The 16489-nt window shown below is 43.6% G+C and overlaps 2 protein-coding genes across 20 annotated transcripts in view; both read left to right on the top strand.

Annotated features, from left to right (window-relative positions):
• kif1b (kinesin family member 1B) overlaps nt 1-6198 on the top strand; it is a 53492-nt gene extending 47294 nt beyond the window's left edge. For all 19 annotated transcript variants that reach the window (XM_078950736.1, XM_020704558.3, XM_078950750.1 and 16 more), the window contains 11 exons: nt 121-235; nt 306-439; nt 537-598; nt 752-897; nt 1002-1262; nt 1345-1416; nt 1718-1839; nt 1946-2098; nt 2435-2627; nt 3211-3329; nt 3406-6198. In XM_078950736.1, coding sequence (XP_078806862.1) covers nt 121-235; nt 306-439; nt 537-598; nt 752-897; nt 1002-1262; nt 1345-1416; nt 1718-1839; nt 1946-2098; nt 2435-2627; nt 3211-3329; nt 3406-3448 — 1420 coding nt within the window. In that variant the 3' untranslated portion in view covers nt 3449-6198. The remainder of the gene's footprint in view (nt 1-120; nt 236-305; nt 440-536; nt 599-751; nt 898-1001; nt 1263-1344; nt 1417-1717; nt 1840-1945; nt 2099-2434; nt 2628-3210; nt 3330-3405) is intronic.
• A 1291-nt stretch (nt 6199-7489) lies between these two features.
• On the top strand, nt 7490-14822 carry pgd (phosphogluconate dehydrogenase). The gene is made up of 13 exons (XM_004070382.3): nt 7490-7680; nt 8050-8125; nt 8210-8389; nt 8466-8531; nt 8618-8736; nt 8818-8887; nt 8972-9106; nt 9204-9393; nt 10948-11078; nt 11350-11483; nt 13693-13792; nt 14136-14258; nt 14372-14822. Exons 1-13 carry the CDS (start codon nt 7673-7675, stop codon nt 14489-14491), a joined length of 1452 nt encoding a protein of 483 aa, XP_004070430.1. The 5' UTR covers nt 7490-7672; the 3' UTR covers nt 14492-14822.
• Nucleotides 14823-16489: the final 1667 nt, after the last annotated feature.

Consider the following 16489-nt stretch of genomic DNA (forward strand, 5'->3'; position numbering starts at 1 on the left):
TTTTTCTTAAACATTCCCAGCTCCGATTCCCAAAATTCAATGTTTGTCCAGCTAGAGTTCATAATCATTTTGAAGATAAAATAGAAACCATCTGCTCCTTCCTCTGGTTTTCCACTCTAGAACCTTCTATCGTTTTGAGGCCGTGTGGGACAGCTCCCTGCATAATTCCCTCCTGCTGAACCGAGTGACTCCTTATGGGGAGAAGATCTTCATGACCTTGTCTGCATATCTGGAGGTCTGTCTTTGCTCCGCCACAGAATCGACCTCTCTGCATGTTTGCTGACCTTTGTGCCTTTCCTCTGCAGCTGGACCACTGCATCCAGCCTGCCATCATCACTAAAGACATCTGTATGGTGTTCTACTCGCGAGACGCTAAGATCTCCCCTCCTCGTTCTCTCAGGAACCTGTTTGGGAGCGGATACTCTAAAACTCCTGACTGGTAAGGCCTTGAACGGATGATCTCTGGCTGCTTCTAGCTCACAAATAGTAAGCAGAAGTGACGCTAATAACAAACAAACACTTTTGCTTCACTACAGCAACCGAGTGACTGGGATCTATGAGCTCAGTTTGTGCAAGATTTCAGACACTGGTAGTCCAGGTGAGTCAGAATGGTTGTTAACATTATTGGGAGAAAGGAGAGGAAGGAGACTACACTTCTGTGAATTGTTTCCGTTTTCTTCTATCCAAACACTACCCCCAAAGTTTGGATGACATTTTTCTCTGCATTAATTGTGGTTGTGGCTCTGATCAGGGATGCAGCGTAGGAGAAGGAAGGTTTTGGACACGTCTGTGGCTTATGTCCGTGGAGAGGAGAACCTGGCCGGCTGGAGGCCGAGAGGAGACAGCCTCATCCTGGAGCACCAATGGGAGCTGGAGAAAATGGAGCAGCTGCATGAGGTGAGCTTAAAAAATCATTTTGGACATTCAAATGCTCCAGTAGTACACACGTTCGTCTTTTTTACAGTCTACAAATGTTCAAACTTCCCTTGTTGTTTGTCAAGGTGGAGAAGACGCGTCACCTTCTCCTGCTCCGAGAAAAGCTCGGAGAGGCAGCTCCAGTTGGAACCACCCCTCCCACAAAGTTTCTGTGCGAGTCTCTGTCCCCCAGCATGAGCTCAGGGACTTTGTCCACCTCCACGTCCATCTCCTCGCAGATCTCCAGCACAACCTTTGAAAGCGCCATCACCCCCAGTGAAAGCAGCGGCTACGACTCCACAGACATCGAGAGCCTGGTGGACCGTGAGAAGGAGCTGGCCACAAAGGTGGGAAGAGAATCTCCTCCAGGAGACGCTTTGTCTTTGCTGCTTCTGCTCACGTCAAGCGTTGTGCTCTCTGACCCTGCAGTGCCTGCGTCTGCTCACGCACACCTTCAACAACGAGTACAATCAGGTGGTGAACAGCATCAGCGACTGCAAGGTAAAAACAATCCTCTTTGTGGAGAATCCTTTTTTTTTATGTCGTCGATATATGATGTATTTATTGGACCAAGCATAAGCAGGAATTTCTTCTAAATCTGTTTGCGTATTAGAATTTTGAAAAAGCGTGTTATCAATAATGAATCTCCAAAGAAGGCCAACATAGAGTTCCATCTGACCTTATCTTTAAGGGTAAAACTTTATTTAAAAACTGAAGACAAACCTTCACAGTTGTTCAGTGAATGGTCTGTCATCAGAGTCTGCTGTGCTGTTGTTCGACTGTATCTTCTGCCTCTTGGCAGCTGTCGGACATCTCACCCATCGGACGCGACCTGTCCGTGACCAGCTTGAGCAGCGCCACCCTCACCCCCTCCTCCACCTGCCCGTCTCTGGCTGACTCCCGCTGTGGCTCCTTGGACCAGAAGTAAAACTTTTTCCATTAAAAACAAATTAAACTTGTTCATTTTTCAACCCAGCAGATGCTTGAATGTTGACTTGACTGGAAATGCCCCATTTTTATTGTCTTAAAGGACTCCAGAGAACAGCTCTCGTGCCTCGAGCCCTTCCTGTTCAGACTACGAGAACTTCCCGTTGGTTGCCACTCTGGAAACATCCTACCTTGCACGAGCCGGAAAAAATGAGTTCCTCAACCTGGTGCCTGATATTGAAGAAATGAGGCCAGGGTAGGTTTCTTTTTACTTGTGCTGTTTACAGCAACCTAATCAAAGTTTAACCCCTTCACTAATCCGCAACGTACCATTTAATCCAGGACTTCTTTTAATTTAGTATAACCTCAAATGGAAAAAACACTGAAGAATATGTTTTATATAATTGGAAATAAATTCAGGCATGAGGGTTCAATGATCAACTTAAAACGATTCTGCTTAAACGGTACAGCTTCAGTAGCTTCTTTTATTTATTTGCTTATGGCTCGTGAACACAGACAAACAAGAAACTCATCCGAAACCACAAAAGAGGATCCTTAACGAAGCACTAAACACTGTCCAACTTTATTCCAGGTCTGTTGTGTCCAAGAAAGGTTTCCTGAGCTTCATGGAGCCGCGCTCTAACTCATGGGTGAAGCACTTCGTGGTCGTCCGCCGGCCCTATGTTTTCATCTACAACAGTGACAAGGACCCGGTGGAGAGGGGAGTCCTTAACCTGTCAACTGCACAGGTGGAATACAGCGAAGACCAGCAGGCCATGCTCAAGGTAGAGCTTTTGGAATGGCTTCTCCTCATCCAGCCTGTGCCTCACCAAGCCTTAAAGACCCACTCCCATGAAAATCTTGTCTTTGGTGTTCTTGTCACATTTTTCTCATGAGAGGGGACATGTATAAAGAAAATTACGCTGAAAATTCTATTTGAGCATTTATTTATCCAAAGTACTCTGAATCAGTAGCACACGAGAAAAAGCTGTTTGAATGCTGTTATATGTGATGTAGAAAATGCAAGTGGGTGAGCCTTAAGCTCCCTGCTGGCTAGAAATGGCACAATCATCATTTAACGACTGCTGCTTTGAAATAGATCAAAAGAGAATCGGAGTGGATCTTCAACATTTACCCATAGGTTTACTGCATGCAGGTTTTTATACGTTTGTCTTATATATTTCATGTTTGCAGCTGCAGCTCTTGTTTAAAACAATATTTTAACTCCAATTTTGAAACCCCTCGATTGTATTTTAATTATGCAGAGTTTGTCTCTTCTATGTGTTCTAAAGCTGAAGCATTTATTCAGATCAAAGTTTCCGGTGTACAACATACATCAGTAAGGATATTTCTTGATTTCTGTCTCAGACTCCCAACACATTTGCCGTGTGCACAAAACATCGAGGAATCCTCCTCCAGGCCAACAACGAGAAAGACAAGAACGACTGGCTGTACGCCTTCAACCCTCTGCTTGCGGGGACGATAAGGTACACACACGGTCAGACCTCGCCGCTCACGTCACCCCTCACGCAAACTGAACCTTCGCCTCACTTCACCCCACAGATCGAAGCTGGCGAGGAGGCGCAGCGGCCTGATGAAGAACTGAGCAGAGCGGCACACCAGCATCGGGCTCCTGCTCTTTCAGAACAGCCTTCGAACATACAAGTGTTAACACTTACTAACCATTGTGATTCTTGATGGTTTTCCTTTGTAAGTAGAATTGTGGCTTAAGTCTCCCTTCATGCGACTAAAAGTTTCAGTTCCAGAGAAATCGGCCTTCCCTCCATCCAGCTTTAGCTTTCCTTCCCGCCCCCTCAGCTTTCATATTTTCTGACGTTCGGGTCTGATTTTGTTCCTCTTTATAGTCATCCCTGATCTCCCTTACTAGTAGCATGTTGTGGTAGTCTAAATGTGTGTGCACGGCTCTACAGAAACTTAATTTTAAGTTTGCCAATCATCTGTAAAGAGAGGAAAAAAAAAAAAAAACGTCTCAGTGTTGTCTCCCAAATTATGTTCTTTAACTTTTCTGTTGTCTTAGACGATGTGCTTGCATGGCAACTGCAACATTCCTCAGGAGAAGACTAGGTTTGCTTACCGTGAGAAAAATAAAATCCGTGACAAATCTTTTAACTTACAGACAAAATCATGAAGGGAAACTTTACAAATGTATATCTAGGTGATGTATTAGGTTACGCTCTTCCTTAAGAGATATTTGCTGCTAACAGATCCCTAGTTTAATTTTTTTTTTTTTAATCTTAATGAGTTCCCGTTCAGTCTTTGCCCTCCTCCCAAAACAGCCCCGCTGTCTCAAATCAGGAAAGATTTGGGTGAAATTCCTTAGAGCTCATCGATATTGATGCTTTGTTAGGATTGCAGTTGTAAGCGTCTGTGTATATACACACACACACACACACCCCCCTCAACCTCTGATAGTGCCAGTGCATTCGTGTCTGCAGGAGTAGATAATTGTCAGTTTGCTATTTCATCAAAATGAAAAACAGGCTTTTTGAGAAGAAAAATGAAGATGGTTAGATAAGTAAGGAAGGCAATCTGTCCACAGAAATGTCTTTGACTGTCACATGCATGTAGATGTTCCGGGACGTGGCACGAGGGAGACAGCGAGGTCGTAGCCTTTAGGTCATAAGGAGTAGTGAGGAGATGAAGCTGCTTGTACACAGCCTGCAGGAAAGAGAACCGTCAGGGAGAATCTGTAAAGTGAAGTGCTTACAGTTCAGCAGCACCAAATGTTACCACTTTTTATGTCAATTGAAACATCCTCAACTCGTGTTTTTTTTTTAATTATTAAAACCTTAACATTATTTTTTTGTTTGTTTGTACATTGCGCCTATGCTTTTAATTGTTCCACAGAGGTGTTTATGAAATGTAACAGAGGGCATTTATGTATTTCTTCATTTGTAACCAGCATCTAGTGTGTTTTCACTTCATTTGCACATTAACTTAAATCTATAGCAAGACTAGAGCGGATCGCGCAGGATGATGTCTGAGCATCAGGAACAAGAGAGCACATATCAAGGCTACACTGGATGATAGCTGTCTCTGATAAGAGCTTTCTCAGATATTAAAGGGACGAGGTAGTGGAAGGAAGGTTTCTTTTATTGTAACCTGAAAATCTTTGCTCTGCACACTGCCCCTTAATGTTGCTTTGGTGTAGCTGCGCTTAAATTTGCGGCGCCTTTGCGTTTACACGGGCTTTGATGCATCGATGGGCGTCAACAAACTCTGGCCTACCAACCAGCAGTTAGCCCTGTGCAGGAAGGGGAACTGGAGCCTGTGTAAAAGCAGAGGTGCCTGCATTTATTAAATAACATTCCACAGGTCGGCAAACCTGCTGGTCAGTCAGAGACAAAAAAACAACCAAACAAATATGTTGTTTTCTTAGTAAATCCTGCCGGTTAGGAGAAGCGGCACAAGGAAACGGCCTTTTTGCACTCATCAAGGCTGATATGCAACATACCTCAGCTGCACTTTTATCAGGGCAAAAGTCAGAGCAAACATTTTCCCCTCAGTGGCTAATTTGCAGAGATATATTGTTTTGGATTGTGTATTTATGTTTGCATTGTATATATTAGTTTGCAGCTTTTTGCACATATTAATAAAAAGGTTCAACTAACTGATCAAATGAAGTCTTTGCGGTTTAGTTGTTCTGCTCGAAATCAACCAAAATGTCCTCTGGTCTGAGCTGGAAGAGGGTTGAATGTACGGTGGAGTGTGTGTTTCAGCAGGGTGGGGAGGCCATCTAAGATGTTAACAGCTGCACCTTTTCAGGTGAGTTGCTTTAGTGCTTTCTGTCCATCAGGAAGTGGTTTGAGGGATTGGTTTGGAAGACTATAATTTTGTCAATATTCACGCTGGCCAGCTAAATTTGAAAGAGTTCTTGTGAATCCTTATTATTCTTTTTTTTTTCCAAGTGTCAGGGATTCTAACATGAAGTAGCGAGTAACACTTTCATTCATTGGGACAAAGCTTTTCATCTCAACCCGTTGTTTTCTATGGATGCCTTTGAATCAAAACTATCATTTCCATCTCCCCTTATAGCTTCGAATCATCTACGTTTATTTTTTTAATTGGTACCTTGGAATTGAAAACAAGCATTACCACTGTATATTATTTCCGACTGGTTTCATTTTCATACTTACTTTGTAAATATCTATGTTGTATGGAGCTTGAACTAAAATGTAAATATGTTTACTGTATTTGTAATAATTATAATCCATTCGCTGTATAGCATAGATGTGTCATGCAGGTATCCTAATTCTGTGTATGGTAATCTTGCACCATTGAACCGTTTAGTGAATGAGGCAACAATAAAAAGTGCAAACTGTGCATTAGCAAAAACCTGTGATGCCCGTTTGTCCTCTCCTTTGTGGCGTGCTTTAGTGATGCCAGCATGTTTTGACAAGTTACAGCTTCCTGCTGTCCATTAGATGCTCCTGCTTCAGAGCACACCAAACCAAACAGCTTTTTTCATTTTTTTCTAAATACATTTTCAGATATAATTTAAAGGACTGACAGTTGTTTTAAAACAAGCCATGAACATTTTTTTTTAAATTGTCATTTTACAGTGTTTTTTTTCTTCTGTTCTTTGACAAATATACCTAAGAGACTCTGCTTTACACTCATTCTCCTCGTTTCCTCATACTAATGAGAAGTAACATGGGTCACCAGAGGATTTGTGATAAATAGCGTCAACATTGATCAACTTTAATACATGTATTTATAAAGCAGCTACTTGGCTTCAGAGCACGCACCTCATTTGGGCTTTTGCTCCCATTTTCCAGACTATTTTCTTGCAGTTTGAAAGTTTTATTTTAAGAGTGAAAATGTGTAGGTCGTATTAAGATGGTGAAATGGAAACAAGTTGGTTTAATTCTAATTTTGTTTTGTATTCTCGTGCGTGCATTCATGATGCAGCAAATGCTTATAGATGTACAACTGTCAACTAAATGCTAACTCTAAATAAGACGGCTATATTTTAAAAACATGAAATGTACAGAAAAAAATAATACCTGCAGTTGGTTTCGAACCCAAACTTTTTTTTACAGCTCAGTTAACTTTGCATTAAACAATAGGCAAATTTGCTTCATTTTTTTTTATTTTGGTGTGTTTCTATTTCACTGTTTGTGTTATCTAGAGAGAGATTTTTCTAGATAAAGATTTGATGTAACAGGACTTCAACGCTTTATAAGGACATTGATCCCTGAAATTTCTCACATTCCATAAAAGATTATATAGGGGGCAAATCCTGGGACATACTGGAGTGAACATCAGTAACCTGACGTGAATCCCCAAGAGGTAGAAGAAAATTTCTGGTGGGAATTTTACTTGACAGGATTAGACAAACTACTTTGGTGGCCATTGGAAATGAGGAGTGTGTTAAGACTTCCCATGTGCCGGTTAAAGCTTAATTTAGTTGCAATTCATTGTCAAAAAACCATTGATTCAAACTATCATTGTGTGTGTAACTTGGAGCCTGATTTATTTAATGTTTTTAACCGAATTTCCACACCGGGGGCAGGGAGTACACTGTGGGATTACCTAACGTGAGTGACCATCAAAAGCAACCAATAGGAACCACCCATTTCTCTGCCCAGAGTTTCTGACCAATCAAAAGCTACAAACGACGTTGCATCGGTAATCAACGCGCTTTATGATTGGAAGTTGGAGGGAGATGGGCGTGCTTTGGCTTTTCAGTGAAGTTAGATGGAGAAGAACCAGGAAGAAGAGCGAATCTGAAGAAGAGTGTTAAGCGTATAACCTGTCTGACTGTCAGTTTAAGACATTTTATCGACTGTTTCTTCACCCAAACGCGATGGCTGAGTAAGTTTATTCGAGTTTTCTATTTTGAATATATGCTATAGACGTGGGGGTGGTAGCGTTTTAAACGGCCGTTTGTCAGTTTGTAGGCCTCTGGAGTTATAACTACAATAACTTTGTTGTATTATTATTACATAACTAAATTGTTTTTTAACGAAGTATATAGTTAATTCATTCTATTTCCATTTAACCCCCCTAAGAAAAAGAAATATCGATGTAGTCGCTATGGATTCTGGGAAATGAAGTACATTTTTAAAGTAGATTCAATTATGAATACTTTAGCATGTACGGCTGTGTGCCTAATCTTTAGAACGCTTTTGTAGTCAGAGTTTTGAGTCCTGACAGTAAACGTGCTCGCTCCTGGTTTCACAGGGCTGACATTGCTCTGATTGGCCTGGCTGTCATGGGCCAGAACCTCATCATGAACATGAATGACCATGGTTTTGTGGTAAGACCATGGCTTCCTATGTTTTCCCATCTTCCTTGGTGAAGAAAGAAGATTTCTTTTCAGTCTGTCAAATCTCTGTTGTAGGTTTGCGCCTACAACCGTACCGTGTCCAAAGTGCACGACTTCCTAAATAATGAGGCTAAAGGCTCCAAGGTGGTCGGAGCCGAGTCCCTGGAAGACATGGTGTCCAAGCTGAAGAAGCCCAGGAGGATCATCCTGCTGGTCAAGGCTGGACAAGCGGTGGACGACTTCATAGACAAGCTGGTCAGTGGGTTGTACCAGTTTTAGGAAACCCAAACGTGTAGATGTGCAGATTTCAAACATTTCTTTTATTTCTCAGGTTCCACTTCTGGATGCTGGCGACATCATCATCGATGGTGGCAACTCTGAATACAGAGACACAACAGTAAGCCTTTTGAGAGCCACGGTTTGGTGTTTAAAATCTTTTTCCTGAGGTTGTCTCCACAGTTTTGCTTTGTTTTTGTCACCCAGCGGCGGTGTCAGAGTCTAAAAGAGAAAGGCTTGTTGTTTGTCGGCAGTGGAGTGAGTGGTGGCGAGGAGGGCGCACGTTACGGACCCTCACTCATGCCAGGAGGACATAAAGAGGCCTGGTACATCATGGATAATTGTGTGAAATAAAAACAAGGTTGGAATAACTTCATGTCTGACTATCTACTTGTATATTCTTTAAGGCCCCACATTAAGGACATCTTCCAGAGCATTTCTGCTAAAGTTGGGACAGGAGAGCCTTGCTGTGACTGGGTCAGTGCTAAAGCTTTGCTGATTTTGATGAAAAGGCTAGTTTGATACCTCGACAAGTTTCAGGACTGTTTGATTCCGGGGCAGGTTGGAGATGAGGGTGCGGGGCATTTTGTGAAAATGGTCCACAATGGCATTGAGTATGGAGACATGCAGCTGATCTGTGAGGCCTACCACCTAATGAAGGATGTTCTGGGGATGGATCACGATGAGATGGGACAGGTGAGTGTGACCCCCCTCCACCAAGGTAAAAAAAATAAAAATCCAAGTGGAGCAGCGCGACTAACTGAATTTCATCTTCAAATGTTAACACAACCAGGCATTTGAGAGCTGGAACAAGACAGAGCTGGACTCCTTCCTCATTGAGATCACCGCAAACATCCTCAAATACAGGGACAGCGATGGCAAACACCTGCTGCCGAAGATCAGAGACAGTGCCGGACAGAAAGGAACAGGGAAGTGGACGGCCATTTCTGCCCTGGAATACGGCACGCCCGTCACTTTGATTGGTAAGAGGAAGGAATGCAGCTGTAGACAAGGAAGTAGCTTTTTTTTTTTCTTTTTCTTCTGTCTTCTTTCAGTGACAGCTGCATTTATGATCCAGATTCCCAAATACAATAAGTCACGCCCGTTTGGGTTTCACAGTTAGTCAGGGATTGGATTTGTTGTTAGCTAACAAAGCAGCTGGTAAGCTTGGTCTCAGAGGTGTGATCAGTTCAGTGCAGCGTCTAAGAAGATTGAAGGCTTTTCTGATAGTCTGCTCATCTTAAGTGACGCAAGAAGGATTTGGTTTCAGTCTCTGTGTGGGACAAACAAGAAGCAACAATATTGTTCATCTCATGTTACATGTGTCCACCAGAGCTTTACATGAAGTTTATTGTAGATGTTTTCTTACATAATAATTGCCCCGCAGCAGTTCTGGACTGCAGAGACCAGATTGTTTTAGGAATTTTTCTTTCTAACTGCGCCTTTGAGCAAACATTTTGCCCTCACCACATCCTAAAAAACGTACCAGAATTTCCATGTTTTTACTACCCGTCAAAAATAAATTTTTTGACATGGTGAACAACTTCATTAAAAGCAATTGATAAGCCAAAATATCTTATGGGTCTGAAAAAATGCTTAAAATCAAGTAACGAACCAAAACACACGTGTCAGGATATCCAAAGGAAGTTTTGAAAATGATATATATATATCACATGTAGTATCATCTATGGTTTTGAGTTTGAGTTTGTAGATTTAAGCCTAACATGGCGAGCATACAAAAGCGGCGCTCCCCTGTTGTTTGTTTCTTTTTGCCAGAATATTATGAAAATTGAATAAGTGAATCGTTTGCTCCACCAGAACAAAACGATATGAATATATTAGGATTGTCAGCGGGGTTAACACAAGGAAATCCAAAAGTTGACTTTTGCCAATCCTTTACAAAATTACACAGACCTGTTCGCCATCCCCAGGCAACCAAACAATAAAATAGTTGTTATGGAGCTAAAACCAACTGAAAATCAGCCATTTAAAAAAATAAAATGTTTTTAAAAAGGGTGTAAAGCAGCCAGTGAAGGCAGGTTAAAAAAAGGGGGGGGGGGGTAATGGGGGGAGCGCCACACAGCGCTGCTCACAGCTTCAATCTGGAATTGAATTGATTGAATTTAGCCTGTTTAGTCCCTGTCAAAGCTGCAGATTGAGCAACCTCCTCATGAAAGGCCGCATTGTTTCATTGTGGACCGTCCTCCAGCAGATTTGCTGAAATCCTCTCTGTTCATTTTTTTTTTTTTTTTTGCAAGTCATGCTGACCGGACAGGTTTTCCTTACTCATGAAACAAAAGAAACATCTTTTCCATAAAGGTTTGGCAACTAGCAAGTCGTGGTCTAGAGGTGACTCATCTGTTTGAAAATGAAATCAGCAGTGCTGAGTCATGCCGACCTGTGGACATTGACCTTTGGAGAACAGTGTTGCTGCACAGCTTCATAATTTAAAGTGGGGGATTTTGGAACATTTCCTAAAACACATTTCCCTTTTTCTTTTTCTCCTTGCCTTTTTTCTTCCCTCTGTCATGCTTTAGGAGAAGCTGTCTTCGCCAGATGCTTGTCATCTCTGAAGGAGGAGAGAGTGGAGGCCAGCCGCAGCCTCTCAGGGCCCCAGGGGGTTAAATTCAGCGGCAACAAAGCTTCCTTCCTGGAGGACATCAGAAAGGTAAAGCATCCAGGGAACATACACTTTGTTTAAGGAAAAAGGCCTTAAAGACCCACTCCCATCATCTTTTGATCTATGCGACAAGTGTTTGGGTTGGCTGTAGTTTCCAGGCATCCAAATATTTGTCCCTGATTGATAAAACAGTAGCTGTCCATCAGCACTTCATACAACTTTCTCTAAAAAATCTGATTGTCTCAATTTGAAGTTGAAACCGCAGCTGTGCAGTAACGTCTCTGCATTTCTGAAATGCGTCTCTTTTTTGTTTGTCCAGGCTCTTTACGCCTCCAAGATCATTTCTTACGCTCAGGGCTTCATGCTGCTGCGGCAGGCGGCCAAGGAGTTCAGCTGGTCGCTGAACTACGGCGCCATCGCTCTGATGTGGAGGGGCGGCTGCATCATCCGGAGGTACAGCAGACGTGCCGCATACTTGCTTCATGCCTGACTTGTGCAAAGTTCTTCAGCACCGATGTTGAAAATGAAGTTGGGTAGTAAGACGAAACCGTTTCTGAGAAAGCAGAAGTTTTTCTCCATTTCTTTTACTGTCAGTTTTTGTTGGTTAAGTTTTCTTTTTGCAAAACGTCGGTTCTGGAAGAAAAAAAAAGTAACGTAGAGGAATAGAAGATGGTGTCTTTATCCATTAGGGCTCTACATACGTTGTTTGCCAAAAAAAAAAAGGATTTTTCAGAGAAGTCAGTTTCGGTTTTATTTGCACCTTAGACATGTAGGGCCCTTGGTAGGGGGGGTGCTTGGACATCACTGCCAGCAAGCAGCGGATGTCCTCCTAGCACCCTACCCGCCAATTTTAACTGCACCTTAGACATTTAGGGCCCCTTGGTGGGGAGGGTGAGGGGACGTCACTGTGAGTAATCAGGAGATGTCCCCTTAGTGCCCTACCCGCCAATTTTAACCGCACCCCCCTTAGTACACACACCCCTCCCCCCTCAATATATACATCCCAACATAAACACACACACATGCACACACCCACCCTTTCAAACACACATACACGCACACACATTTTGCAAGGAAGGTGGGACCTGGGTCCGTCTGTCCCCTGCCTCTTCCCTGGTGGGGGGTACGGGCCCCTTTGCAGCGGCGGCCGTGTCCCCGGGGTGCCGGCTTCCTGGGCCCGGTGGTGCTCTCTCCGCGCGGTGGGGGGGTTCACATTACATCTGAGCTGGGGGTGTCTGGTCCCTGGGGGGTGGGTTCTGGTCCTTGCTCCTGAGTGCTGGGCCCCGCCAAATTTCCAACTGTGGCCGAACCTGGTCGGGCCATATTTACAACACCCCTTGTGGGCCCTCTTTTTTCCCCGGGGTTCCCCCCTCCTGGGCGGGGGCGGCGGGCCCCTGCCTCGCTCCTCCCTGGACCAACCGTGGGCCGGGCGGGTGGCTGCCTGGAGTGCGGAGCGGGTCTCCCTTGGGGGGTCCTGGCTCGTACCTGGGGTTGGGGCGGGGGGATGCCCGGAACTCCTGGGTGGTGGTGGGGTGCTCGTTTGGGGCTGTGGGCGTCCTTCTCCGGTGGGGCCCTGCGTTGGGTTCTCCCGGCGCGGCGGGGGGGCTGCTCTCCTGGTTGGGCTGGGGCGGCGCTCTCTTTCCCTCCGTGCGTCCCTGGCCTCTGGCTCTGGGGGCCTTGCGGCGGCCCTGCTGGCCCTGGCCTGGGTGGCGGGCTTGGTCGCCCGGGCGGCGGTTGTTCCCTGCCGGTTCCCGTGTAGCGTTGGGGGGATTCCGGCTGCCGCTGCTGCTGCGGTGGGGGTCTTGGGGTGGGGATGGCTGGGCACTCTCCCTCCTTCTTTTCACGTTCCACCATCCATTTTAGAAGAACATAAACACTCACCTGAGCACTGGTGTTAGCTCACCTTTGCACTAACAGTTTGCATGATTGAATGACTGAAATATTTCACACTAGTTGGTTTTAAGGCATAAGTATGCGTGTGAACACTATCTGTTTTGTGTACATGTCGACAGGTGGACATTTTTGCAGCTAGCAGGTGTGTTTATAACATTTGAGTGTGTGTGGACAGGCTCCGCCCCTTTTTTTTCTTTTTTTTTTCTACATTTGAACCTTACCATAATGATTAACAACCAGTAAACTTGTTGCTTTATGCTGCTTCATGGTCTTATCCCCCTTCCCCTCCTATTATCACCCCCTACCCCCCCTCTCTCTAACGTCCCTCTCTCTTCTTCCCCTCTTTCCTTTTCCGTCCGGTCCAACACCAAAGATTTTCAGACATGATTGAAATTAATAAAGTTTGGCCTCAATTACAAAAGGGGTTTATTCAGACGTACCTTTGGTTTGTCTGAAGATTAATAACCCCTCTTGTTAAAGTAAAATATGTCCAACACAAGAGGCCCTCACCTCTCATCTGTCTGCCCAGCTGTTGGACAGGACAAGTTGAAAAAAAAAGAAGAAAAAAAAAAAAAGAAGAGAAGTCAGATTGAGAACGGTATGAGGAAAGACCGATTGTGACACTGGTCTGCTTTGTGCAATCTGTGGAAAAATGTCTAAATCTTTGTCAAATAAAAGCTCAGTGACATGAAACCAACCACTTTTCCACTGAGCTATCTGGAGGAGAATCTATACTGAAATGCATCACTTCTCTTCATCTCTTCGCCAGCGTCTTCCTCGGGAAAATCAAAGAAGCTTTCGACAGAGACGGAGACCTGCAGAACTTGCTGCTGGATCATTTCTTCAGTAAAGCAGTGCAAGACTGTCAGGTACGAGGAATAAGGAAGTGGCTAAACCTGTAACAGCGACATTGGCAAAGACACAAAGCCGCTTGTTTCTTCATTTTGCAGAAAGAAGGGAAATAAAGCCACACAGACTTTGAGCTTAGATGTTTGCGGCCTGAGGCCGCACAGACTTATCAAGTCAAACTGACCAATTTCCAAATTTTGCTGGAAAGATTAGAAACATTTCTCTAAAGTGCTACCAGTGGCTGCGGCGGTTAGGCAAATGCCTTTATCTGCCTACAGAAAAATAACCATTCAGTTTATTAATCACATGATCAGATGATACACGAAAGCAGAGATTTTTAATGGGTTGAGTGTCTGGCTTTAGGAGTCGTGGCGCAGGACGGTCGGCACCGGCGTCCAGCACGGCATTCCCATGCCCTGCTTCACCACTGCCCTGTCCTTCTATGACGGCTACAGACACGACATGCTCCCCGCCAACCTGCTCCAGGTAAGAAAACGTCACCACCTGCAGAGCTTCAGCACAAAATGACAAATAAGTGCTGTGCAGTTTTTCTAGAATTTAAATATTCAGAACTGAAATCCGATTTGTTTCTCTTTTAGGCCCAGAGGGATTACTTTGGAGCTCACACGTATGAGCTCCTGTCAAAACCCGGTCATTTCATCCACACCAACTGGACAGGCCACGGTGGAAACGTGTCCTCGTCCTCCTACAACGCCTGAAGACATTCAAAAACAAAATAGAAGATTATGGACCAAGTGACATGCCTTAGAAAGAGGACAGCGGTCCACTTGTGGAACCATCTGGCCCAGCAAAGACCCATACGCAGCTCCCTACTCCTCTCAGAGACTTGTAGTTTCTCCAGATGACGTGTTAAACTCTGTCTTGTGTTTTGACGTAGCTGCATTTGTAAGAGAGGAAAGTGTGGGCTTAGTTTGGATCTGAGGCTGAAGTTCACCTGTTGTGTTGAGGACAGGCTTCACAGAATCAACACTGGATTAAGGTGAAATGTTGTGCTGCAGTAGACTAAATAAAGATTTCAATCCCTTTAAATTTAGCTCGTCCTTACTCTGTATGAGGTTTAAACAAGACCCGGGGGTATGTTTGTCTGTGGCCTTAAACTACAACACGTTTAGGAAAAGAAGTGAGGGAGATGAAGTCTAAGAATAAAATGTGAACACATTAGGAATACAGCAATTCACTTTCCACACAATTCAGTTAATGGTGTAACAAATGGTTTGGTTTTAGACTCAGAATTGATGCATCCTAGTTGACATCATTAGTCTAACACCTTATCTAAAGCAAAGAAGAGCTGTTTAGCCAAAGAACATACTTATTCCTGTAACTGAACCTAAATTAGTAATAGATCATATGCAAACAATACTTCAATTTTATTTGTTTGCCCAATATTACAACCTAGTCATCTCAATGGGCTTCATACCGGTAATTGTATAAGAACATGAAATCATAGTCATCAGTCATAGAATTCAGTAGGTAATGACTAAACCAAACAGACCAAGCTAAACTGGTCGTCCCTGCCCTTAGACGGACAGGCGATGTACCAGAACTCTTAGAGAAGAATTAGCTTATCTAACTCTACAACTACATGTTTAACTAGTGTAACAGATGAACTTCATCCAGATGGAGTTGGGGCACAGCTGAGGGCGCGAGACGAGCCAGAGGTGAGGACCAAATACAGACACAGGATCAGAGACGAGCCAACTGGTATCTGGAATCACTCCTGTTCTCCCTAAAGGGGAGTGTGAAAGAGGGACGACATATGAATCACACTGCACCAAACAGAGGCATGGAGAACTAAATGATACATAAATGATGAAGAATAGAGGAGAGAAGTAGATGAGAATAGTGGACAGAACCCCAGTGCACTACACTTTCCTCAATTTTTAACTTCTAGCAGCCTAACAACTGTTATTGTTATTGAATTTAATTCAAACATGTCAAATGTAAGTTGCATGCACAATGGTACTTATAGTGGATAATTACAACAATAATAGGAAATCTACCTTTTAGCACAACAATATTAATACAATATAGTATTAATCTAAATAGGGGGAATGGGTCGTCCAGGCCCAGTTTATGAAACAATCTTACCTGCTCGGATCTGTGGATAAATATGTATAATGGATGTAATGAAGATTATAATTAGTCCCCCAAACTTCATTACAGTAGGTGAGGTAGGGGGAGCAGTACATTAAATATTCTCTGATTACTTGCTAGTCTGGCAATAAGACTGTCCTACTTTAATGCACATGTTCATCAGAGACAGGGATGTGTTTGCAGGAATTGTCCAGCAGGTGGATCTGAATCGACAACACAAAGGAAGATCTAGTTTGATCTTCTTAAATCTAAACAGGTGTTACCTCATGAGCCCCAACCCTATTGAAAGAATTCAGCTGACAATCACCTCACCTCTGTGTCCATCACCCCTTCAAATAAAACAAAGAATATTCTGGGAATAAACCATAGACTATGGAATAAACAGATTTGTTTGTTTTCTGAATTCACATTAATTCAACGTTTGTTGTCGACTGGGTGTAAATCCTTATGCCTGAATTTTATACATTTACTACTTAAACTTTACAGCATGAAGTCCTGCATGAAAACTAAAGCTATGCTGAATAACTTTAAACAATCTGAACACAGCTGGAAAGCATTCGCTTCTGTTTAATTATTGTAGGTTTGACTTTGTCAGTGAGGTT

The sequence above is a fragment of the Oryzias latipes genome, chromosome 7, assembly GCF_053564925.1.
Source record: "Oryzias latipes strain Hd-rR chromosome 7, Olatipes_Hd-rR_3.1".
Classification (NCBI taxonomy): Eukaryota; Metazoa; Chordata; class Actinopteri; order Beloniformes; family Adrianichthyidae; genus Oryzias; species Oryzias latipes.